This window comes from Pseudochaenichthys georgianus, chromosome 19, assembly GCF_902827115.2.
Source record: "Pseudochaenichthys georgianus chromosome 19, fPseGeo1.2, whole genome shotgun sequence".
NCBI lineage: Eukaryota > Metazoa > Chordata > Actinopteri > Perciformes > Channichthyidae > Pseudochaenichthys > Pseudochaenichthys georgianus.
Genome location: NC_047521.1, coordinates 16299345 through 16321688, shown reverse-complemented (window position 1 = coordinate 16321688; position 22344 = coordinate 16299345). Strand labels below are relative to the sequence as shown.

Here is a 22344-nt window from a genome sequence, read left to right as displayed (position 1 = left end):
ACATATGCTCACATGAAACAACATACATTAGAGACAGCATGACATAACACCTGGCGCACATCCCGGCATTATCATCCTCAATCTTCAGTTAAAACAACGAGATCCCCATCATAAACCCCCCCCCCCCCCCCAACATTTAATGGAAGACTGCACAGTAGATCATCACTCCTCAGTTAACCGTTTGATGGCTCACCTCACACTGAGGGAAGGTTTCCTGTAATATCTCCATGCAAATGTACCCCTGAACAGGTATTTAAATTAATGGATAAACCAAAAACAAATATCTGGTTATTTATCAGGTGCCTTTTAATTTGGTCAAACTGTACTTATGTCATTGGTAAAAAAATTGTAATTTGAAAGTTAATTCACCGTTTATCTCTGGTGGATAGCCATGGCTGAACATCATTATCAAAGCTGTCTCTTTACAGCCAAGAACAAACAGATCCAGGGGAGATTAAAACATGTTTGTTCCTTTGTATTTGTGACAATTGATGTCTTACTGTGTGCCTTAAAAGCTCCTCAGTATCGACCAACATTGTATGTGCAATAATATGGCAGATCAAAAAGGTATTGATCAATGACTACAAACACTGTTCTATATCACCCAGAAGGAGCTTGGAAACGCTTGGAACGTGACAGATTTTCCTTTCGGTTTGTATTTCAATCACTCTAACATGATAAGTTCCAATTCATAAAAACAACAAATCAATTCAACCATAAAAAAATACATTGTAGAACGTAGGAAAGAGAACAATGCACCTTGCCAAACGTTCAATATTTGAACGCACCTTCCTGAGTGGTATTTTAATCCTTTAGTTTAGGGTATTTGTGCACCTCTAATTGCTAATATCGCGTGTGTGTGCACTTCAGGGTTACTGTCAACCGTGCGCAAAATCACCTGAGAAAAAACAACCCGCGTTACCTCCACACACAGCATCTCATGCACCATTTACGACAAAAACACCCCTGTATCATGACCGTAAACACACCACTCACGTCTCTGAAGCGGTTCCAGTGTTTGATCTTTCGCCCGTACTGGGAGATGGTTGACAGCCATTGCTCATCTTCCATGAAATTCCCGGCTTTTCCTGCTTCTTTCCCACTTTTCTCGTCCACCTGGACCGAGAAGCCCACCAGCAGACACAGGCAAGGGACGATTCTTAAAACCACCATGTTGTTCAGGCAGTTTGCTATGGGATGTATCTCCTGCTTTCTGCTGCTGTCCTCCTGCCAAGGATCCACATATAACACTGCCGCTGCTTCAACACACTGAATGTAAATGAGAGAGGAGGGAGAGAGGAGAGAGAGGGGAGGGAGGGAGAAAGAGAGTAAGAGAGTAAAGGAGAGATTAGATCCTGCACTAATCATTTATTTCTGATTACTTGCTTTCATTACTTCACCGTCTTTTTTTGTTTGTCTGTACGCAGCCCACACACTTATGAATAGTCACGCTGCAAATCAATCGCACAAGTGGAACAGACGTTTATTGTTGAACTGATCATCAATTACAATTTTTGTTGTGTGTTATAATGTTTTTGGGGAAATGTGCCGATAAGTCTCACTGATATGCGCTATATGACTCAATTAAACAATAAAGTTGGAAGAAATGTTGGAAATCGCTGCAGTTGAGTTTATACCATACAGGCACTAGTGACTAAACTGGGATCTGTGGATTACTCAGGGTCAGCGAAGGACTCCCACGTGGCCTCAGGGCAAATCAGGTTACATTTAGCTTAAAATGAGCTTAGCTTCATTCTTAACGTGTTCCCTAGACTAGGTAGGTAGGTAGATAGGTGTCTCAACTCCGTTTATTTATTTAGTTTATGCTAATCTACGGTAGGCTATATTAAAATGTGAACCCTACATTTTATTCTATAGTCGTTCCAGTAATTCAGCAGCAACATCACAGGTGAAAAAATCCAATCTAAAATGTCACCTTTTTATTTGGAAATGCATTTTAGAGATCAAGTAGTGACTGAACCATGCTTTTCCAATAGACCTACATTAAAATAATAACCAATTTATCTGCTACTATTTTTTTGATTAATCATTTCATCTATCAACGGTCAGAAAATGCTAATTAGAAAACAATTTCCTGAAGCCCAAGGAAATGTCTTGAACTGTCTTGTTCTGTTCAATGAAAGGTACAAAACGCTGTTCAATTCCCTGGTCAGATTAACAGAGGGCCTCGGGCAAAAATGAGCCCCTTTGAACTCCCTATTCCCCCCACTAGCAATCTGTGCCTTTTTTTCTAAACGGGTATACTGACCTATGGAACACTGTGGTAATTGGATTAAACCGAGATTAGAACAAGTGGGAATTTGCAGAACTACAACCACACATACGCATGCATCCACGTGTTCATGCTTTCCCCCACACACACATAACCGCAGAAACACTTGACCTTCATGCCAAATTTCAACCGTCTTGGGGCGAAAACGATGGCCTCTAAATGCTGGTGGCTTTTTAGTTGAAGGACACATCGACAGAGCTGCTGGTGGCAGCTAACAAAATGTCTTAACACTGGATGTATTGACACAGGAAAGCTCTTCAAGGCCTCAAGATTACTAGAAAGGAAATGTTTGAGAAATTGCATCAGAAAACTCGTGATGTCTTTTGCATGTTTTTTACACTTACTGATTTCCATGTAAATCTGTATAACATTTGCCTATTTAATATCCAAACCCTTGACTCATTGACTACCATTTTAAATAACCTTTCATGGTTTGAACAATGATTCTTTGCACAAAACTAGGATGGATTAAAGTGATTCAAGAGGTTAAATGTGCTATAAATGCTGCGTTGATGATACCTTTACTTTTAAACTAGTTATGCTGTACCTGCACATCATTTTTAGTCTAAGTCCACCCACATTATTCCTGCTGTTCCATAAACTCTCCATGCCCTCGCTCCCTCCGCTCTCAATTTCATCCCCATGAAGATAAACGTAATCCGGCGCTCTGCTCAGATTCTTTGGAGTTTAAGATGACCAACATTGGCCGAGGTAGAGTAGCCGGGGGCATGATCGTGTTCCTGTGATGCTGATTAGCTTGCCCGACTGACTCTGGCATCAAAACAGCCGATGTGGCACATGCAGGATTTCCTGAGTGTGCACAGCTCCAGAATTGGGAGGCAGAGGGCAGCAGGAGAAATGTCCCACAGCGTCAGCCAGCTGTGCACATCACCAGCACGAGGTGTCGGACATGATGTGTTAATCAAGAGGTCGCCATCAGTCATGTCATGATCAGAATGAATGTGCTGCAGATGACTGGTCACACAGCTGAGTTGGGAAGCATTTAAAAGGACTGTGTTCCGCTTTGCTTCATTATCTTTTGAAGAGGGTTTGAAAGCAGAGATGTTGTTAGGAGTGGGACTCTGGTCTCCTGAGGAAAACCCACAAAAACAGCAATAGCAAATGGAAAACAAGTTGATGAAAGCTGTGTGGTTCATTTTTTAAGATGCTAAGTTGTAGGGATGAGAAGACTCAAAGGATTTTTATTTTTTGAATTTGTAGACAGCTTTCTTATGCTCCATCAATATCTGAAGGAGCGGCACAGTGACCAGGACCAGTGATACAGAACATTAGGTACAGGCAAAAAGGACGTGTCGTGCTTCACTGATCAGAGTGAATTGTCAGTCAGAGATCAATGTCTCTACAAGAGAAATAATTTCAGCTGTGATCTGCTCCCCTCCATCTCTTTAAGTAACAACTTTTGATTATCGTTTTTTGATTGTGCACAATTAATTTACTTGAGGAATCAAATAGATTCACTTTTCAAAATGCGCAGTGACTATTTGTGCCTCTTAATGTTGATGACAGTGGGGAAAAACCTCAGATGCAATGATATTAAGTAGGGGTTTGGCCATATGGAGATAGTGACGATTAATCGTGATGTTTAAAAATTGAAATATGTTATCGGTACTGACCTGGTTCTCACTGGTTGTGAGAATAGTGCTAAAGATAGGTCAAATTCAAAAACGTGTTTAGCTCAGCTACACTGCAGTTTTTGAAACTATTTGTCATGAATGTAGCTACGAAAATAGAAAAATTATGTTTCCTGCCTACAGAGCTCTGATTGATTGACAGTTTCTCCCTTCTACAGAAACAGAGAGCTCTACAGCAGACCTTAAATCACTGACCAAATCAGATGCTCTTAATCAGCTACCTTATTCAGTAAAACAAGTGTATACATATTCTCACATGATATAACAGTCCCCTAATCTTGTGTTAAAAATGCAAGCAGCTACACTTAACTAGTTCAACATCTTGTTGTACATATCAGAGCTACGCTGTGGAAGAGTGCCTTTAAGGGGATTAACTGATGTCATCAGTTCGCTGTGTATCTCTCTAGGACGATGTTGATAAAACTAATCCATCCTGTTCACCAAGCATAAATCAGTTTACACAAAAGGAGTCAGGGGGAGGAAAGCTTAATTTGAATAATATCAGGCATGACAGCATGTAGAAACACGTAGAGGGGTTTGCTTATCTATAAATACTAGCTGTGTACAAATGTAAACACATGCCTTCTGTGTCTTACGAATAATGCTCCGCTGCTTATCGAGGCTGTACATATTCTCACGTGATGTAACAACTCTGCCAGGATCGCTTCAGGAACTACAACAATTAATTGCAACAGGCCAAGGGTGGATGCTTTGCACATTTATTTATTCCTGCCAGAATGTTCAAATGTAGCACCTCTTCCAGCATGAAGGAAAACATAACCCCAACAAATGTTCATTTTCCAACTGAAAAAATCAGCTAGGATGCAAAGACACGCTGTTGTAAGTCCATTCATGTTCATCATCTGGTGTTTCCCACAATGCTTCGCTCTCAACGGAGAGTTGCTTCATGCTGCTGCCGTGTTCATCCATGACCTGCAATAACAACAAATCAGGGTTTAATATTTACTATACTAGGACTTCAAGTAATGGTTATTTTAATCGACAATAACTGTGTTGACTGATAGAACAATATGTTATTAATGGCACATTTCCACTGCAGCGGGGTAGCCCCGTTTAAGCGTCCCTAATGGTGCATTTCCACTTCCGCGGGTAGCCCCGTTTAAGCGTCCTTTATCGTCCTCAAGCGGCCAGGCCAGTTTTTGGTGGCCTTTCCATATAGCGTAGCACCGGCTAGCGGGTACTTTTTCCCTCTTTTTCCGGCCCCATAAAATCGTGGTTCTATCAGGCCAGGGCCAGAGCTGTGACGTCAACACTCTCGACTGCTGATTGGTCAGAGAGAATTGTCACAGATCGCGCGCAAGATCATCCCTAGCGTCGCATATATATCTAGAAGCAAACTTGCAGCATTTTTATACACAGCATTTTTGTAAACGGAGGAGCTACAAAAATGGCAACGTCAAAGAAAAGCACACCGTGGTCGACCGAGGAGGTGACGATGTTCCTACATCTCATTGGGGATGATAAAATCCAGCGGGAGCTCGACGGAACAACTCGAAATGTGAACAAAAATAAAGCCGATCGCCCCGCCTACACTGCGTTGCTACCCCAGGTCCTAAACTGTAATGGAAATGCGCCACGGCCTCGGACGGCCAGCGAGGCAGCCCGAGGCCTGAGCGAGGACGCTTAAACGGGGCTACCCCGCTGCAGTGGAAATGCGCCATTAGGGACGCTTAAACGGGGCTACCTCTCCACCCTGTGCACGCTCAGCTTTGCCTGCGCTCGCTCAAGTTGTCACAGCGTTACAAATGTACAAAACCAACCAATCGGAGAACTCGAGAAGGTCAATTCTGATTGGCTGGTCATCTCCAATCATATTTTCTATCTGAGATAAGAGAGGGATTTGCGGTTGTTGAATGCTGTTGACGTTCTTATTACACATCTATCGTATCGTTGACATTTACACATGCATTTACAGGACATGACAGACTCGGATGAAGAGAATAGTACGCCACAGTGTCAGGTGAGTTATACATTTCTAGTTTTCTGATATCACGTTATTGTTTGCAATGCCTGAGTTTGCTATCCGGCAACATAGCTATAGGGGTAGTTTAAGCAAACAGCTAACAAACCGTAGCCTACATGTACATGAACCCTTCTGAGGTATTGATTACTTGCTGTAAGCATTAGAGGTGGCAGAATGACAAAACATGTTTCTCTCTCTATCACAATTTTGGGTTGACCAGAACCTGGACCAACTTCTGTTTCCTGTTCTACAATGGGCATAGAGCTTGCGTTAATTTTCAACCGGACAACTAAACAGATTAGGTTAGGATACCGGATAAAGTTAGCAACACACGTTAACCATGAACAGCCTATTAATCCGTTCTCTTAATGTTATTTCATCCAACGTTGTGGAATTAGAGAAAAGAGGCTAAACGTGTTTTTATCCGGGGTGGGGGGAGTTACATATTAGTTAAATATAACATTGGGGCGTGTGATTGTAGTGGGTGGAGTTGGTGAAATGAGGATATCCATTTTGGAGTTCAAGCTAGTATAATATAGTTAACATTACACAATAATAAGGAAGAGAGCTATTTTTGTGATCCATCGCTATTGATATGGATTTAGAGTGCATATTTGAGACTTCCAAACAGTAAACTAAAACGTAACTTATGGGTGAGTGTTTTTAGCAGAGCCATATTATGTCCTTGTGATTCTGTTATTTTATTACCTGTCTGTATTATGTTGCAGCTCAGCTGATGTTGGATTGATGGCAAAGGGAGAGGGACTTAAGTGAGAGTGAAAACACAAGGTAAGTTTCAAATAGGTCAGCAATTTCCCATCCTATTGGTTGCTAGATGTATCTAACCCTTTCTCCTGTCTTTGTCTCCCTCTTTCAGCACAAGAACTCCAGGGGGATTCAATGGAGCCTGAAGACCTGCAATGAGACCCTCATTGTCTTTTGTGATAGTTAAATTGCTCCTGCTGACTTGAACCAGCCATTCTTTCCTCCTCTCTGTGTCAGTGGGGAAGCCGTACATTCATACTCCTTTCTCTGAGCGCTTGGAGCATCCCCCGGCAGCACAGCAAACCATGGGGGAGACGATATGCCAGGACAACACAGAGGAAAAGGCACAGACAAACTGCATGCATGCTATTCAATGTTTATTGAATTCCATTTATTTACATGGATGTTCCTAAAACAATACATTTAACATCATCATCATGCTGCTGCTGTGCTGCTACTGTAGTCCTTTGACTCATTGTGCTGTCAGTTGACAATCATTGATAGGCACCTGTGGGTCTCCTGTCCTTTCTGAAAGTCATAAATATTACATTAGTCATTTAGATTACTTAGGTCCTCAATTACCAGGGGATTACTGAAACCACCATGAATTAAAGAAATGGAAAATCTGAATTTTGAAACTCTCCTTCCCTCCCTCTAAATATATCAATACACATTAGGATGTGACGTTCTTGACTACCATACAAGTTTAAGAAGATAATATTTGTTTTGATAGATAATATATCTCTTTTTCTTCTCTCAATTATTTTATTTCTATTGTGCACTCGAATCAATATTAATCAAACTATTGTTCGTTTATACATTTTAAGAATGGCGTTTATCTTTTTTGAGAATGAGTTCTTATTTGATTTTATTTATTTGGGTCCACAACAGATGATACAAATGTTTGTGTCAGTAAATGTGTGGCGGGGGTTTGAAAATAACGGGGACAGAGCTGCTGTCAGACGATCAGCTGTGCGGCGTCATCACAAACGACGTCGCTTCACGTGACGCTCCGGAGGAAAGGACGTCCCATTGCTCTTAAAACTAATTTCCCTGCTTCTCGGAGAAGGGTCTTTTTTTTTAATGTTTTATTGAACATTTTTAAAACATACAAAAGCTCGGTGAGGATATCATCAACTTATCAACATAAGTGCAAGACATTCATTCACAATAAGACAAAAAAAAATACATCCAATAAGAGCCAGGGGGAGAGAAAAAAGCATAAAGGCACAAAAACATTTGAGAGGCATTAAGCTTACTTAAAATAATAACCATTTGGAAATGTCATTGCAAATCTTTATAGACATGTTACAAGATTGTATTTTCCTAAGGGACAGAAAAAAGGACTTGAACTCATTTATGAAACAGTGAAAGGAGGGCTTGCCTCCTCTCCATTTACTACAATGTAAATGATATTTACCCAAAATAATAATTATATTTACCAAATCAGATATGGGAGAATCCAAATTATCAATATAATATAAAATGTGATATATTTTGAAGGCCGGAATGTTTGTTAATTTAAGTAACAACCAATCTCTCACATTCGACCAAAACAATTTAGAAAAAGGGCATGAGAAAAATAAATTTTCCGACGATTCATCAGATAGATTACAAAAGGAACATGGTTCCACTTCAAATTTAAATCTTGAATTTAAAAAAGTAGAAACCGGGTAGATTTTATGAACAATTTTAAAATGAGTTTCTTTTGCTTTAGGAGAAATAGGCCATTTTATAAAATAAGATAGAGCTTTTTACATTACAGATAAAGTGTCTAAATCGGTCCCTTGTGGAAATAAGCCTCTGTTCAAATTGTGAAAAAAGTGGGATTTCAAAGAAGAATTAATAGATTTGTTATTCTTAAGAGTATCGCCAATAAATTCCAAACTAGGTACAACTGATACAACATTTGAGTACAGTAAAGAATTATGAATCATTTCAATAAGTGGTAGAGGAATTGCTTTACAGATTTTGTTATAATCTTTAGCAGTACACGTTATATTGTATTTCGTTGAAAAAGCCAAAACATCTAGCAGTTTACCATTGCAATCTAGTAAATCACTAACAAACAAAATACCCCTCTCATACCAATCACTCCTAAACAAGGATTTTCTGTTTATAATAATCACTCTATTGTTCCATAAAGTAGATCCATGAGGAGAAAAATTGTGGGTAAATATCATTTTCCAATAATGAAGTATCTGCTTATAAAAATTTGACAATTTGGTCGGAATCTTATTAACCTCAAAATCACATTTTAAAAGAAAATCAAACCCTCCTAGACGTTTAAATATGGCCTTTGGAATATGGAACCACATGGATTCTGGCTGGGACAAAAAAGCTTTCAACCATTTTTATTTTAATTGTTCCAATCATCGATTCAAAGTCTAAAGCTTTAATTCCACCTTTATCATATTCTTTAACAAGCTGTGACTTTTTAATGTAGTGAGTTTTATTTCTCCACAAGAATTGGAAAATAATTGAGTTGTTTTTTTTAATATTGGCCGAAGAGACAAAACATGAGTGGCATGGATAAATAAGTTTAGATATACCGTCTGCTTTAGTAAGAAGAACTCTGCCAAAAATAGTAAGATCTCTAGTTAACCAACGACTGAGAGATTTCTTCATATCTGTGATACGGTTACAAATATTAAGATCTTCTCTCCTGATATAATTTTTAGACAATGTTATTCCTAAATATTTCACTTCAGGTATCACTCTAATGCCCCTTTCACACCAGCGCCTTTTCAGCTCCGGCTCGGAGCTAGAGCCTGAAAAGTACCGGTTTTTCCTGTTCACACCGCAGAGGCGCTGCCTCTTAGCTCCGGAATCCTGTTCACTTCCAGCTCCAAAAAATTGTCGGTCTAGAGGCAAGAGCTTCGGAGCTAAGAGGCGGCGTCGCTTACATCTCTCTTACGTCGAGGCGGGCTGAAGTAGATGCCGAAGACCACAAAGAAGTCTTGCATTTCGCATGTGATGTTTGTAAAGTTCCAAGTAAAGTCGTCCCTTGTAAAGTCGTCCGATGCCTTCCATTTAGTTTCATAAGAGGATAACCAAAGCGAACAGCGCTTCAATACAATCGGCCATTGTTGTTGTTGTCGATGTGAGGTATTTCCGCGCGGTTTGGATTTTATGAAGCAGGTACGTAAACGGTGACGTCATGACGCAGCAGCGGCAGCTCTGGGCGGTGTGAACAGAGCGGGAGCAGAAAAGGGAAACCGGAGCTGAACCAGAAAAGCTCCCGTTCGGAGCTAGAAAGGGAAAAGCGCTGGTGTGAAAGCTGCATTAGTGACATTTGAATACCTTTTTCCTAGCAGTTTCTGAAGTGCAGTGCCTAAATAAGTGCAATGACGCTAATATACCGACCTGCATTGGTGGTGTTTTGTTTCCAGATAACAATATGTTTCTGCGCAACAAACTTAAAAAAACATTTTCAGAGGTAGACAACATATTAGATATGACAATAAACATTACAACAAAACGAATAAACTAAACACAAGCATTTCTAACATTTCATCTAGGGTTATGCTGAATTGTTGGTCATATTTCAATATTTTTTGACATTTATTCATCAGACAATTATCAGGACAAAGTAACAGAGATGAAGGGATAATGGAAATGTGTTGTTGTGCAAAGGGTACAAGGAGTAAACAGCAGCTCTGAATGACTGCCTGCTGTTCAAACACACTGGGCTTTGTGCCTCTGCTCATGTGTGAATGCCTCCAGCATCAACAGACGTGGACAGCTGCACTCTAAATGATAAAGCGCTGCAGCAGGGATCACCTGCCTCCTCGCAGGAGACGCACATTAGACATTTCAAATACTCTCGCCCTGGCTGTCCATCAGTACCGCTCATGCCCATTAGTGACAGAGTAATTAGTGTGACATTCAAACGGCACTGACACTCAGCTGGAGTCACATCCAACATGAGAGCACAATCAAAGGGAGGCGGGCTGGCGTATATCACCACTTACAATATCCAATTTGAAAGATGTGCCTGCTTTGTTGAGCGGGACGAGTAATATAGCACCTTTGTAACTTCTCCTGGATAGACGTGTTTGATCCATCAAAAGATCTCCTTTAAATAATCTAAGGATTCAAGCTTGTTATGGTGAAAACATGACACCAGGAATACAAAGCTACCTACTGAAATGTCATCCGAGCAGCTTCCTGCTGTCAAACTCACACTTTCAGTTAATTGGATTTGGATTTTAATATTCTATGAACCTGATCAACCCTCGTGCTTTAGAGAGCTCAATCGATTTCATGTGGGCTATTACTCAGAGCAAACAAATCGAACATATCTACTCTTTTAAAAAAGGTCACGTCTGTCATATATATTGTTTCCAGCGCTCTGAATGCATGTTTTGAAACACCCGTTATGAGAACCAAAATGTGCAGAAAAAAAGGTTGATATTGATCAAGTAAGACCTATTTCCAACAGCTTTTGCATAAAAAAGGCTAATTTGGAACTTGAATGAAATTAAATATGCAAATTAGATGGAGGCCTAAACAATGCTTGGTTGAGGTTACACAAGATTTCCATTAACAACACGAGTGAATTCTCATTATAAAAGGTTCACTGTAAGTTTAACAGGGCTCACCTAAGAGATTACTTTGCTTTCACTTGTTTCAAAATGGCTGCCCTTTATTTCTCTTCCTTTAACATAAGGGAAAAATAGTAATGTGAGTTTTTATCAACTGGTTGTACTTTGCAAGGGCTTGTTTTCTGTGCCTGTAGCCTTCTTCTACTCATAAAGACTATTTGACTTGTAAACAAAAACATACACAGATGCTGAAAAAGTAACTTGATCCTTAGTTAACATTTTAATTGAAAGCCAGCTCCCGTGTCTCCTCAGATCTTTCAAAGGATGCGGATCCACAGAGGAAAAAGGTATGCAGGAACACTAACAGACACAGAGGTCTCATTAATCTGTCTTATTGAAAGGGACGTATGCTAGTCTCGACATCTCAAGGGTCCGGTGGGACGTTCCCACAGCAGGAAGCACAGAGATGACTAATTAGGGTGAGAAATGTGGCGGAGACAGAAAAAGATGTACTGTATGTCGGACAGTGCGTTTGCAAACTCACCCACACAGACAACATACGTAGGTAGCAGCATGATGTGGTTAAGTCAATGCTTTTACCCCCCAACAAAGATACATCTGTGGAAAACAAACAAAAAGTGTATGTACTATTTTGTTACATTTATTGTATGTGACTTAAATGTATATATCAACTAAGGAAGCCTCTCAAATGTAAGAATCTTTCATTGTTCTGTTGTATATCGTCGTAGATTGACATTTCTATGGGTTTTAGCCTGTTAATTCGACAAAACAAGGGATTTAAAACCGTTGCTTTACCCCATCAATGATTGTATAATGCAGATATACATGTTGTAATAAAAACCTAATGAATGACAAAATAGTAAAAACAAAGCTGTAATAATTTAAATTATGTCTATGAGAAGTTTTAATCGGTGCCAATCAGCATGTTGTTTAAGAATGTCATTATATGCTCATAATTTGACTATGTGAGTTATGAACGGTTAATAAATTGTTCATTTTGTCCTTAAATGCTCATTTTGACTGTTCCATTTCACATATTATAGTACTAAATGATTGTTATTCAATAATTGAGGAAATATTCACTATTATTGACCGATATTGAGAAGTAATCAGCTATCGCACCCCTCGTCCCATATATTCCTACTCTATGCATCAAAACACAAGCATGGTGATTTAAATAAACAGAAACCCCAAACATCTTATATAGAAATCTATCAAATGGAATATGTCCGATGTAGTCCAGTGTTTTCAGTGTGATCATTAGTGAAGACATCTGGCCAGCACATCCTAAATCATGTCCCTGCCAAAAGACACAAGGATGCATATTCTCAATGAATTCTATTAACTTACAAATCCTCTTCTCTCCCTCTCTGTGTGTTTATGAGCAATACTATTGGCATGGCAGAATCCTCACTGTATCTGTTACCTGAGAGAGAGTGGCGTTATGCTGGATGTGTACTCCTGACCCACTAACAAGCATGCTCTCAGGAGACAGGAAGTGGATAATTAGGTGCCTCCCTTGAGTCTAGAAAGATACATTTTAGACCCAGACAGTGCACGGACGGCTCTGCTGGCTGACTCAATTTGCATGTCCCTTTCTAATGGCGTCTGTTGACACGGCTCCAGGGGAACAGGGGAGGGTTGACAGCATGGGATGGCAGAGCTGACAAACAAAAAGCACCCTCACTTTCCATCAATGTAACTTTGGCTGGCTGCGATCGCCCTTCTGCATGCCAAGCAGAGCACATAGGCAGCTGAGGGGAAGGCTGACAAAAATAACTCTGACGTTGAGAGCAAGAGGCTCTGTGTCCGATGTCTGTATTCACTGACACATTCGACAGACGGGAGTGGGAACAAGGTTGTGGCTTCGTCAGGGGAGGGCACTGATAAGAAAGATGGAGGAAGAGAAAAAACCTGGTGCAATAAATCATGTCAGTGACGCATTAGGACATTCATGAGGCAGAGATGAAAGGAAATTGGTATAACTTGCTTATGATCAGTGTGAAAACAGAACCTTTCAGAACAGCTATGAAAGTTTTCTAGTTTGGCACACGGTATTTACTTTGAAACTTTCTGAGTTTCTCAAAATGATTGGCTGAAAAGCGGTTGAAAAAAACGTTGACAAGCTATAGCAGCTGTCACGGCGCAACAGGAATCATCAAATAATTCAGAAAATGCCATTAGAACTGACTTTCAAACTGGATGTATACGAGATGTACCAGGCAATAATCTCACAAGAATGGACATGTAAGCACATTTTGACAGAAAGTAGGGTAACACTGTAAATTTGGATGTTTATACGTATACCAGGTGACAACAAGTACATGTTCAAACAGGAAGAAGATCCTTTAGGTAAGTTTAAAGAAGTCCTGATGTCAAGGCCAGGGCGGACTGGCCATCGGGACGAATCCCGATGGGCCGGTACTGAAGTGGGCCGGTCGGACGATGTGGGCCGGCCGGTAACCGGCAGGGCTCGACATTAAATGGCCCGCTGGCCCGGAAGCACGATTTAGACACCCCTGGCCAGCATAACGTACTTTCCACTTGCCCGCTCGGGCCACTAAAGATATTGCTTTAAAAAAATGTTTCCTGTGGTATTGGTATTTTGACTAGCAATGTAGTTAAATTGTTTCGTTTATCAACGCTACAACATAGCGTTCCGTGAGTCGGTTGTCGTTGTTGGGTGAAAAGCAAACGGCGCTCCTTCACTACAGACTATCACGCTACCTAACCATTCGCCAAAATGTTTTTAATACCAGCGGTAATCGGCCAAGCGCCGTGCAAAAAACTATCTTCAAATAAAAGAAAGTCACCGGAGGAGTTAAAGGAGAGTGACAGGGAGTATGAGAAGAAGAGGGAGAGGAAGTTTCAGCTTGATGGATGGAGTTGGCTTAGTGGTGCAGTGACGCGTCCTAAAACCCTTTTATAATCTATCGATTCGATTTATGATTCGAAAATTATAAAAGTAGGGTAGACATGTGGAGATTATCCGGCTGAACAAAACGTGCATTTATAAAACTGGTTAGTTTTCCACAGACCTTATTTCCAGCTATTTTCCAAAACCCTGTGGAGAAATCCCGTTGCTTTTTGTCGAGGAAACCAGCAGCTTACTTCCTGGTTTTAGGACGCGTCACTGGCTGCACCTCTCAATATGATGCCAACATAAACAAGGTCTTCTGTCGGCTCTGAACATCAATGCCGACCTATGCTGACAAGTATGTGAAGAGTAGACAATATAAAAGGTATTGGCGAAATGTCCCAGCAGTTTAAGATAATGAAGGTTCTAATCTAGCCATTACATGACAGGAAGGCAGAAAGTGCATGAAACAAATAATAATACTCATAATAGCAGCATTTTTTTAACAATGACCACAATATCATTATTTTAATAAACCAAATATGAACAATTGAGGAAAATGAGGAAGAACTGATGATTCAAATGTTGGAGTACAAGTAGTAATGTAGTGCATAAATTACTATTGCAACAAATGTGTTAATTTTCTTCATTATTAGTCGATTTGTTTTTGGACGAAGGCTCCGGGCCAGTGGTTACAATGGTGGGGCCATTGATAATACAAGTCAATTTTACCCTTAATGTCTACCTCTGCGGTAAGTCACTAGCACACCCCCCCGTCCCCCGTCCCCCCGTCGACAATTTACTAGCGGTATTTACTTGCGGCACCGCGTGGGCCGGCGGTACCGAAGTGGGCCGGTCGAGAGTCCCGGGCTGATTTGTAGTCCCAGTCCGCCCCTGGTCATGGCATGAAGCATTGTCTGTGAAATGTACAGACTTGTGTTAGCAGCATAGCTATGCAAGGTGAAGCTAATTTTAACTTAATATACTGCTGGCTGATTTCCTCAATAACAATATTTAATTGTATGTACATTCTTAATCAGTTGTGTATGTAAAATATGACAATGCAAAGTCACTATTCCCACAAAACGAAAGTAGTGGAGTAAAAAGTACAATATCTGCCTCTGTTTCTCAAAATTGTCCACAAAACGAAAGTAGTGAAGTAAAAAGTACAATATCTGCCTCTGTTTCTCAAAATTGTCCTAATGTGCAATACCTGGGAAAATGTAATTGGTTGCATTAAGCACTATGTTTATCAAAATGTCCCTTTTATAGAAATGTGTCCTAGTTTTACAAAAATCTACCCTGATAGCCCTGGAAATATAACCGGATCCACGACTGTTTGAACAAACATTTTGCTGCTTTAGATCTTCAACAGTCCAAATTCACACACAAAGGCATCATCTCCTCCTCTATGATAACAGTTTTGCCCACAAGGTAACATTATTCTACTGGTACAGTGATACTAAATAAAAAAACTATCCATTGTGAAGAACAAATCCCCATACACAATGGTCAAGACAGAGATTTTTTTAATGTTGATTTTTGCTTTTGTCATGTTTCTTTTTGATTGTCTGTTCCATTGAAAAACCCATTTATCGTTTACTTTGATGTCATTTGCCTCAAACTCCCTGAAGAGAACCAAAGGACTGCACACTAAAGTACACAAATAAAAGATTTGACTATCGAGCCTTTCAAATAATTTGAGAGCGTGTTTCATATTTAGTCTAAATGCTTGATAATTTCAATCATTCTGAACTAGTGATCATTTTAGTTTTTCCTGCATAAATTGTTCTCACAGAGTTTTAGGAAACATCATTTGATTCAAATAGATAGGTGGAAAGAGGCATTTGGAGAAACAAAAAAGATCTTTGCTGCCACCTACTGGACACTGCCATTATAACAGCTTCAGCTAACCAAAAAGGTTTTTAATTTTTTATTTCCCACCTCGGAAAATGCTCGCCCGTGTAGAAGCTCATGAGAAGTTGGCGCTCCCTGCAGAGGTGTAGTAGCCCGTACAGTCAGAGGAATATCTCTGGGACAGCAGCACCGTATTCAACCCAAACTCTCCAAAACGATAAGCACCAAATTTCTGTAATGAAAAACAGAAAACGTCTTCAAATAATGAAATACAAAGCCACAATACAAAGCCACAACACCATTATAAAACCTTATTCCCAGATTTAAAAAAAGTAGTCCCAACACTCAATGATTTAGATAGTAAGCACTTTGCTTGAAGAGTCGACCTTGCTCTTAAACTCTGTCACTCACAAACATGGCGTTACCATGGTTACTGTGCAAGTGAGAGTGGTAAGCACCCTTGTGTCATTTTCAGAGAAGATAAAATGAAGGGTTTTGTAATCCAAACAAACATGTTGTCTGCACCACAGTGGAGGGAAGGTGATTTTGAAGCTGTTTTGATCTGCAGATTCAACTGGGTGTCACATTTCAGTTGTCCCACACAAAGAAACCACAAGTGCTGCTCACAAAATAAAATAAAAATCAATCCAAACCCTCCTCTTTGAGCTTTAAAAGGTACGCTCTTCTTCTTTCACATAACAGCTCTAATCAATATACTCTGGAGCAGTACATTTCTCCACCTAATACATTTTTTAGAACCTTATATTTTAGCTTGGTTTGTTAAATGTTAAAAATCTTAAGCCAGTACTGAGGGAATAAACATTTGAAAACCTACAAAGGGACACATATGGCAAATCTTTCTGACAATGTTTGTAATTGTAAGCTGCATTATAACTATTGTTTATATCTTTTTTAAGAAAGGACAATGCACATTAATGAACATGAGCCTTTGAGTCCATCTTGTAAATGTGGCAGATTTAGCCAATAAAGCTAATTTCCATCTGCAGTCCCTGGCAGGTTGATGGCATTAAAAGAAAACAAAAGGAAAGATTGACACTTGAGCACAATGACGGCACATCATTTTTTTTTTTTATTTGTTTGCCTGTCCTTGTTTGTCTACCCTCCCTCATACTGTAAAGCGCCTTTGAGTTGTGAAAAGCGCTATATAAATAAAATGTATTATTATAAGCACAGGCAAACACACTGTACGTTTGTTTTGAGAAGAGCATTATAAATATAGTTTATAAATAAAAAAGATTCCTATTATCGCTATAGGTTTCGACTGAAGAGGGTCTTAATAGTTTGTGATACATGTATATCCAATTAGGGGAGCAAACCGCTTTCTCTTACAATTCAACTGCATACATGTTGTGCACGTGTAGCCGAGACCCTTATGCAATACGATGTTTCCTGTTCCACACCAGAGGACAAAAAACCCACAACAAGAAATAAAAGATGGCTGATTTCTACTTATCAGGTTCAGGGTCTTTGTATTGTGAATGCTTGATCACTGTCACCGCTTATTGTAGAACATAACAGAGCCTTATTTGTAACATCTGTGCTTTTGCTACAGTATCAAGTCAAAATGTCTGCTGTAAATAAACATTTATATAGGCCTTACTATATAAATGTTCCAACTAAAACTGAGTATCATATATTGAAGATAACAGGACTGGAGATTTAAAAACTAAAAAAGTGATTTGAAATAGGGCAACTCTAACTGGCTTCTAAGTGGTGAGCTAATTACATTTTGCAGCTGGTCTGGGAACATAATCATTTAATACCAGCCTGAAATCAAAAGTGAGTCGGCCCTAAAATGAACTCTATTACCCTTTGTGCATGCTAGAGTGGTATTAAAATGTTCCCCTGCAAAAACCTTAATCTCTCTTTTTGAAAGGCCTATTAATAAGCTCTCATATCCAAATGCTACTCCAGAAGCAGTTGAAATGTCAACAGCCTTTAAAAGCATACAAACAGTGTGTTGAATGTTAGCAGTGTTGCAACAGTTGTATGGTGCAAGGTCTAAATAAAGCATTCAGAAGTTTACTTTACCCCTTTTTTTTACAAATTGAACCACAATTACTTTATCTAAATGTCTTTTGAAGAGTACTTTACTGCCAAAACGATCAAGTTCTCATCCCACATTAACTTGAATTAGAGAATAAAACGTTGTTTCTCATGCATACCTGAACGGTGGACGAAGAATCTAAAACATTAGGAAAATGATTGCTGTAGTAAACGGGAGCTGTCTTAAAAAACAACAGCAAAACAACCGCTTACCAACTCTCACACACAAATAATCCAAGTCTCATTTATCCAGTTCACTACTTCCCAAACATGTGCATTTTTAAGTAAACCTTACTTAAACTTACTTTTTTTTTTTACAGTTTTTGCTGTAGTCAAACGTAGTACCAATGAAAAGCAAGAACAACTGTGGGTTTTTTTTATCATGAAATGTTCCTTTTGGGGTTGAAGTGTTTATATCTGGACTATTGACAGGCAATTTTTCATCTGGCCTATAAACAAAACCTTCTAAATCCCCATGTGTAATGGCATCTGGTATTGACATCAGTGAAGCAGTGAGCACAGGTCTGGATGTTTCTAATGCTGCAGTATTTGAAGGTGCAGGAAGGAGTGAGTTTCCTCTAACCTTTAATATGTTTCTGGCGTCAAAAGCCTCTCGTTCACTCATGGTTTGTCTCCCTGGGCCGCCCGCGTCTTCAACTGAAAAACACCAGAGTGTAAAAGGCAAGCTAAACAGTGCAGCACTGAACAAAGAAAACAAATAACTTATGCCATTAAGTTGCTGCTACAGTGGAGCAATAACAAGGTGACAATCGAGGGCATTCAGTTGTGAAACAGGGACTAAGGAGAAGAAGTAAACACTGAATGTTAATTGTCTGGCAAACACGATCAGCAGTGACCTTCCCTTGTGCTGTGTTGTTGGTCAGCGCAGTACAAATTTGAGAACTGGGGCTGGACTTTATCCATGGACAAACTGAATGAAGCCATTGTCAAAATACTTGGAAAGCACGGCCGCTTGGCGCACGTAAACAGAGCTGTAGCCAAACAGAGTTCTGGCTGCCTGTCGGGTGTATTCAGGAATTTGTTGTTGCAGTTGTTAAAGGATTCAGCGTTGTCGTCACTCCAGCACAGGTCAACGCCAGAAGATAATAAGGGGACATTGGCAAATAGGGTGAGGGGAAGAGCTATCAATGTGGTCACACAACAGATCAACAACTACTGGCAAATATACTGCTCGCATGTAATGTCTCTACCTGAGTCCTTTCGGAACAGAGTGTTTATGACGGTGCCGTGCAGCTTCACTCTGTCCCACTCTCTCACCATCAACCCTGCGGAGACAAAGTGCTCCACCAGCCGGTCCGCGATCAGCTGCAACCTGAAGAGCAGAAATACATAAAGAAATATGACGTGTCAATTTTGTCCATGTATTTATTTTTTCACAGGATATTTGTATTTATTGCGTTTGGCTCTGTTCATTTTTCAGCTTCTTTGAGGTTGAATAAAATGTTTCTTGTATCAGAAACATTTACATTTCATGTTTTTTTACTGCAGACAGGTATGTATGTAATAATGCAGTATATAAGTACGCATTTCTATATCATTTATTTTTCTGTCTTTAGCGTAGGTTGTGGGATGTGTGTGGATGTCTGTAAAAAAATGTACTTTTTGTAATATAAAATACGTTATACAATATATATAATACATATGTTTTGTATTACTTTAATTCATTGTTGAATGGTTGATTGTATGTGTCCATCTCTTTGGTATAAAAATTAAAATACATTATTTGATCACAAATATTATTTTCTCCATAGGATTTGTTATTGATCCACTTACTTGTCAGATTTGTCTTTCGCGTTGACTTTGGCATACAATACATCCACCATGCCCGGGTCATCATTCATGTACTCTATGCCCGTCACCTCCAACGTCAGAGGGTTTCCTTCTGTGATATCCCTGATAGCGGACAGCGAAGAAAAAAGAATAGTGACCCACCTGGCACATTTTTCAGACCCTAAATGTTGAGCAAGCAATAAACTGGAATACAATGGTATTTTTGTAATACTGTGTTGGAATATAATCTATTATTTGTGTTGGTTATGCGAGTTCACTTGTTATTCTAACTAATCTAATCATTATTATGTAATCTGCTCCAACCATTCTGTGGCCCAGATTCCCTTTGTTACTACTAAGATACGAATACTTAAAAATGGGTCACAAATGTACACTTTCTTTCTTCTTTAAGGTTCCATTATTTCTTATAACAGGTCGGCCAAGTAGATTAAGCATATGTTACAGTACACTAGGGCTGCTCGATTATGGCAAAATTCATAATCTCGATTATTTGGGTCAATAATTGATATCACGATTATTAAAAACGATTATCCATTTACTTTGAAAACATCAATAATAAATAATAATAAAGAAAATTAAAAAATAATCGCTTTATTTCGATTATGTTGTTTTCATAATCGTTGCAAGCCAAAATCGTAATTGCGATTAAAATGCGATTACCTACAGTACACACCATATTTGTTGGGGACTATTTTCTGCTATGGATTTGGTGCCCTAGTAAGTATTAACAGCAGCGAAATGGTATATTCAGGTTTGACAAAAAATAAACTACAGTCCACACTTTGTTAGTAATGAAGGGACACCAAGTGTGGTTCACTATTTGTGTTTGATGTGCGTTTGTTTCTATGGCATAAAGGAACAACTTATTTCAGGCTTTGGTTACAGCAACAATACTTGTGTGTAGGATCAGCTCATTGCTAGTTTAAATGGGCTTTGTTAACAACATTTTAAATATAATCTGTTCCTAGATTATGCCTTAAAGCAGTATATGTTGTTTTGTTTCCCAACAGTATTCCAAAATAACTGTTTTTTTGTTGTTGTCACAGTCACACAACTTGTTTGGCCCTTACCGGATGAAGTGTTGACACTGTTGGAGGTGTTCACATGCTTTTCTCACTTCTGTCTCATTTAACAGAGCAAGGGTGCCGATTGTCATGTGAAGCTTTGCAGGGTTCTGAAAGATGCTCCCCTCAACTCCATGATCCTACACACAAATGAAAAAAGAGTTGTAAATACAGAATGTATTGAGGATATAATGTGCTGATCTTAGACAAGACACCGCCCTTGCCCCTCATCATTGCAACATGTAGGTTTCCTTCTTCAGTACCTGTGAGCACTGCTTCAACACCTCGTCTTTAAAGGTCAGGAATCCTTCTTGGATTTTGGGATTACTCAAAGGGAATGACAGGAAATGTGTGAAAGGCTGCTTCTTCCGGTAACTCTCAACAAGGAGCTCAACACGTGTGACTGCAGATGAGACTGCAGCTTTATGGGAACCTGTGATAACTGTCAAGCAGAGAAAGTCAATTAAAGAAAATATTTTTGTTTCAGAAAGTGCTCTCTAACGTTGTATTATATAGTTAATTCTCACCAATCTCCCCCTCCACTCCTTGTTTTGGGATGCTGATAGATGTCTTTGTGTCAGACTCCAGGCGTCTCCGTGTCTCTCCTTTTTTTCCAATGATGTATCTGCAGAACAAAAACATTATGCTGCTTATAAACAAAACTTCTTGTGCTTTTCAAATTAGGGATGATACACAACAATCCAAACATGTGCATGTTGTTGATAACAACTCACTTGTAAAGAACACTTGGGACTTCAATGGCACAGCGGTATCCTTTATCAGTCTGTTCAATTAACTTTGTGTCACAGGCTTCATCTTCTTCGAGGTATTCACTCTCTATAACCAAGTTGAAAACACACATTTATATTACATACATTTATATATTTTTGCGTCTTTGATAGGGAATTGTGGCCACAGGCTGACAGCACTGTCTGTGACTAAAAAACAGTTGCTACCACTGACAGGATTCAATTACCTGGTGGCCCCATGTAAGACACATCTTCTTCTTCTTCTTCCTCATAATGTTCCTCCTTAGAGTCCTTAGTGACATTCCTCCGGTATATTCTCCCATTTATATTGATAAGAGCTGGTCGTAAAACGTCCATAATGTAAAGCAGCTAACGTTAGCTCAACCTAAGCTAACCGAACAACCTAAGTAAACCTCAGAACTGCTCGCTAATAAGTTAGCTAAATGCTCAAGTTAGCAGCCAAGTAAATAAGCTTATTTTGCTTTAAACACTTATTTTGCCACGGAATAACTTAACTAGTGAGTTGACACATTGGTTTATGTGCTGTTCGGCAGACAGGGTCCTGGGTTGACGTTTATTAGATCTACAAATGGAAATTAACAATCACTCCTGAGAAATCATCCAGGCGAACCATCCACATCACTGTTAAATCATAGGCACGAATGTCGTAGCGTAA

General features: G+C 39.5%; 1 protein-coding gene across 9 annotated transcripts; it reads right to left on the bottom strand.

The window, feature by feature from the left end:
* Positions 1 to 4647: 4647 nt before the first annotated feature.
* ascc1 (activating signal cointegrator 1 complex subunit 1) lies at positions 4648 to 22298 on the bottom strand. 9 transcript variants are annotated; one of them, XR_011644985.1, is made up of 12 exons: positions 21896 to 22298; positions 21654 to 21756; positions 21447 to 21544; positions 21183 to 21361; positions 20926 to 21059; positions 19838 to 19957; positions 19255 to 19376; positions 18627 to 18700; positions 16064 to 16208; positions 14936 to 15036; positions 11786 to 11859; positions 4648 to 4878 (listed from the first exon to the last, which is right to left on the bottom strand). XR_011644985.1 is itself a non-coding variant. In XM_034107481.1 (10 exons), the coding sequence occupies exons 1-9, from the start codon at positions 22023 to 22025 to the stop codon at positions 16092 to 16094; spliced, it is 1077 nt and encodes a 358-aa protein (XP_033963372.1). In that variant the 5' UTR covers positions 22026 to 22298; the 3' UTR covers positions 4648 to 4878; positions 16064 to 16091. The 9 variants fall into 9 exon arrangements, 2 of the variants coding, with proteins under 2 accessions (XP_033963372.1, XP_033963373.1); XR_011644984.1 differs by lacking the exon at positions 4648 to 4878 and adding an exon at positions 7064 to 7222; XR_011644983.1 differs by lacking the exon at positions 11786 to 11859 and having other exon boundaries at positions 14301 to 15036.
* Between the last annotated feature and the right edge of the window lie 46 nt (positions 22299 to 22344).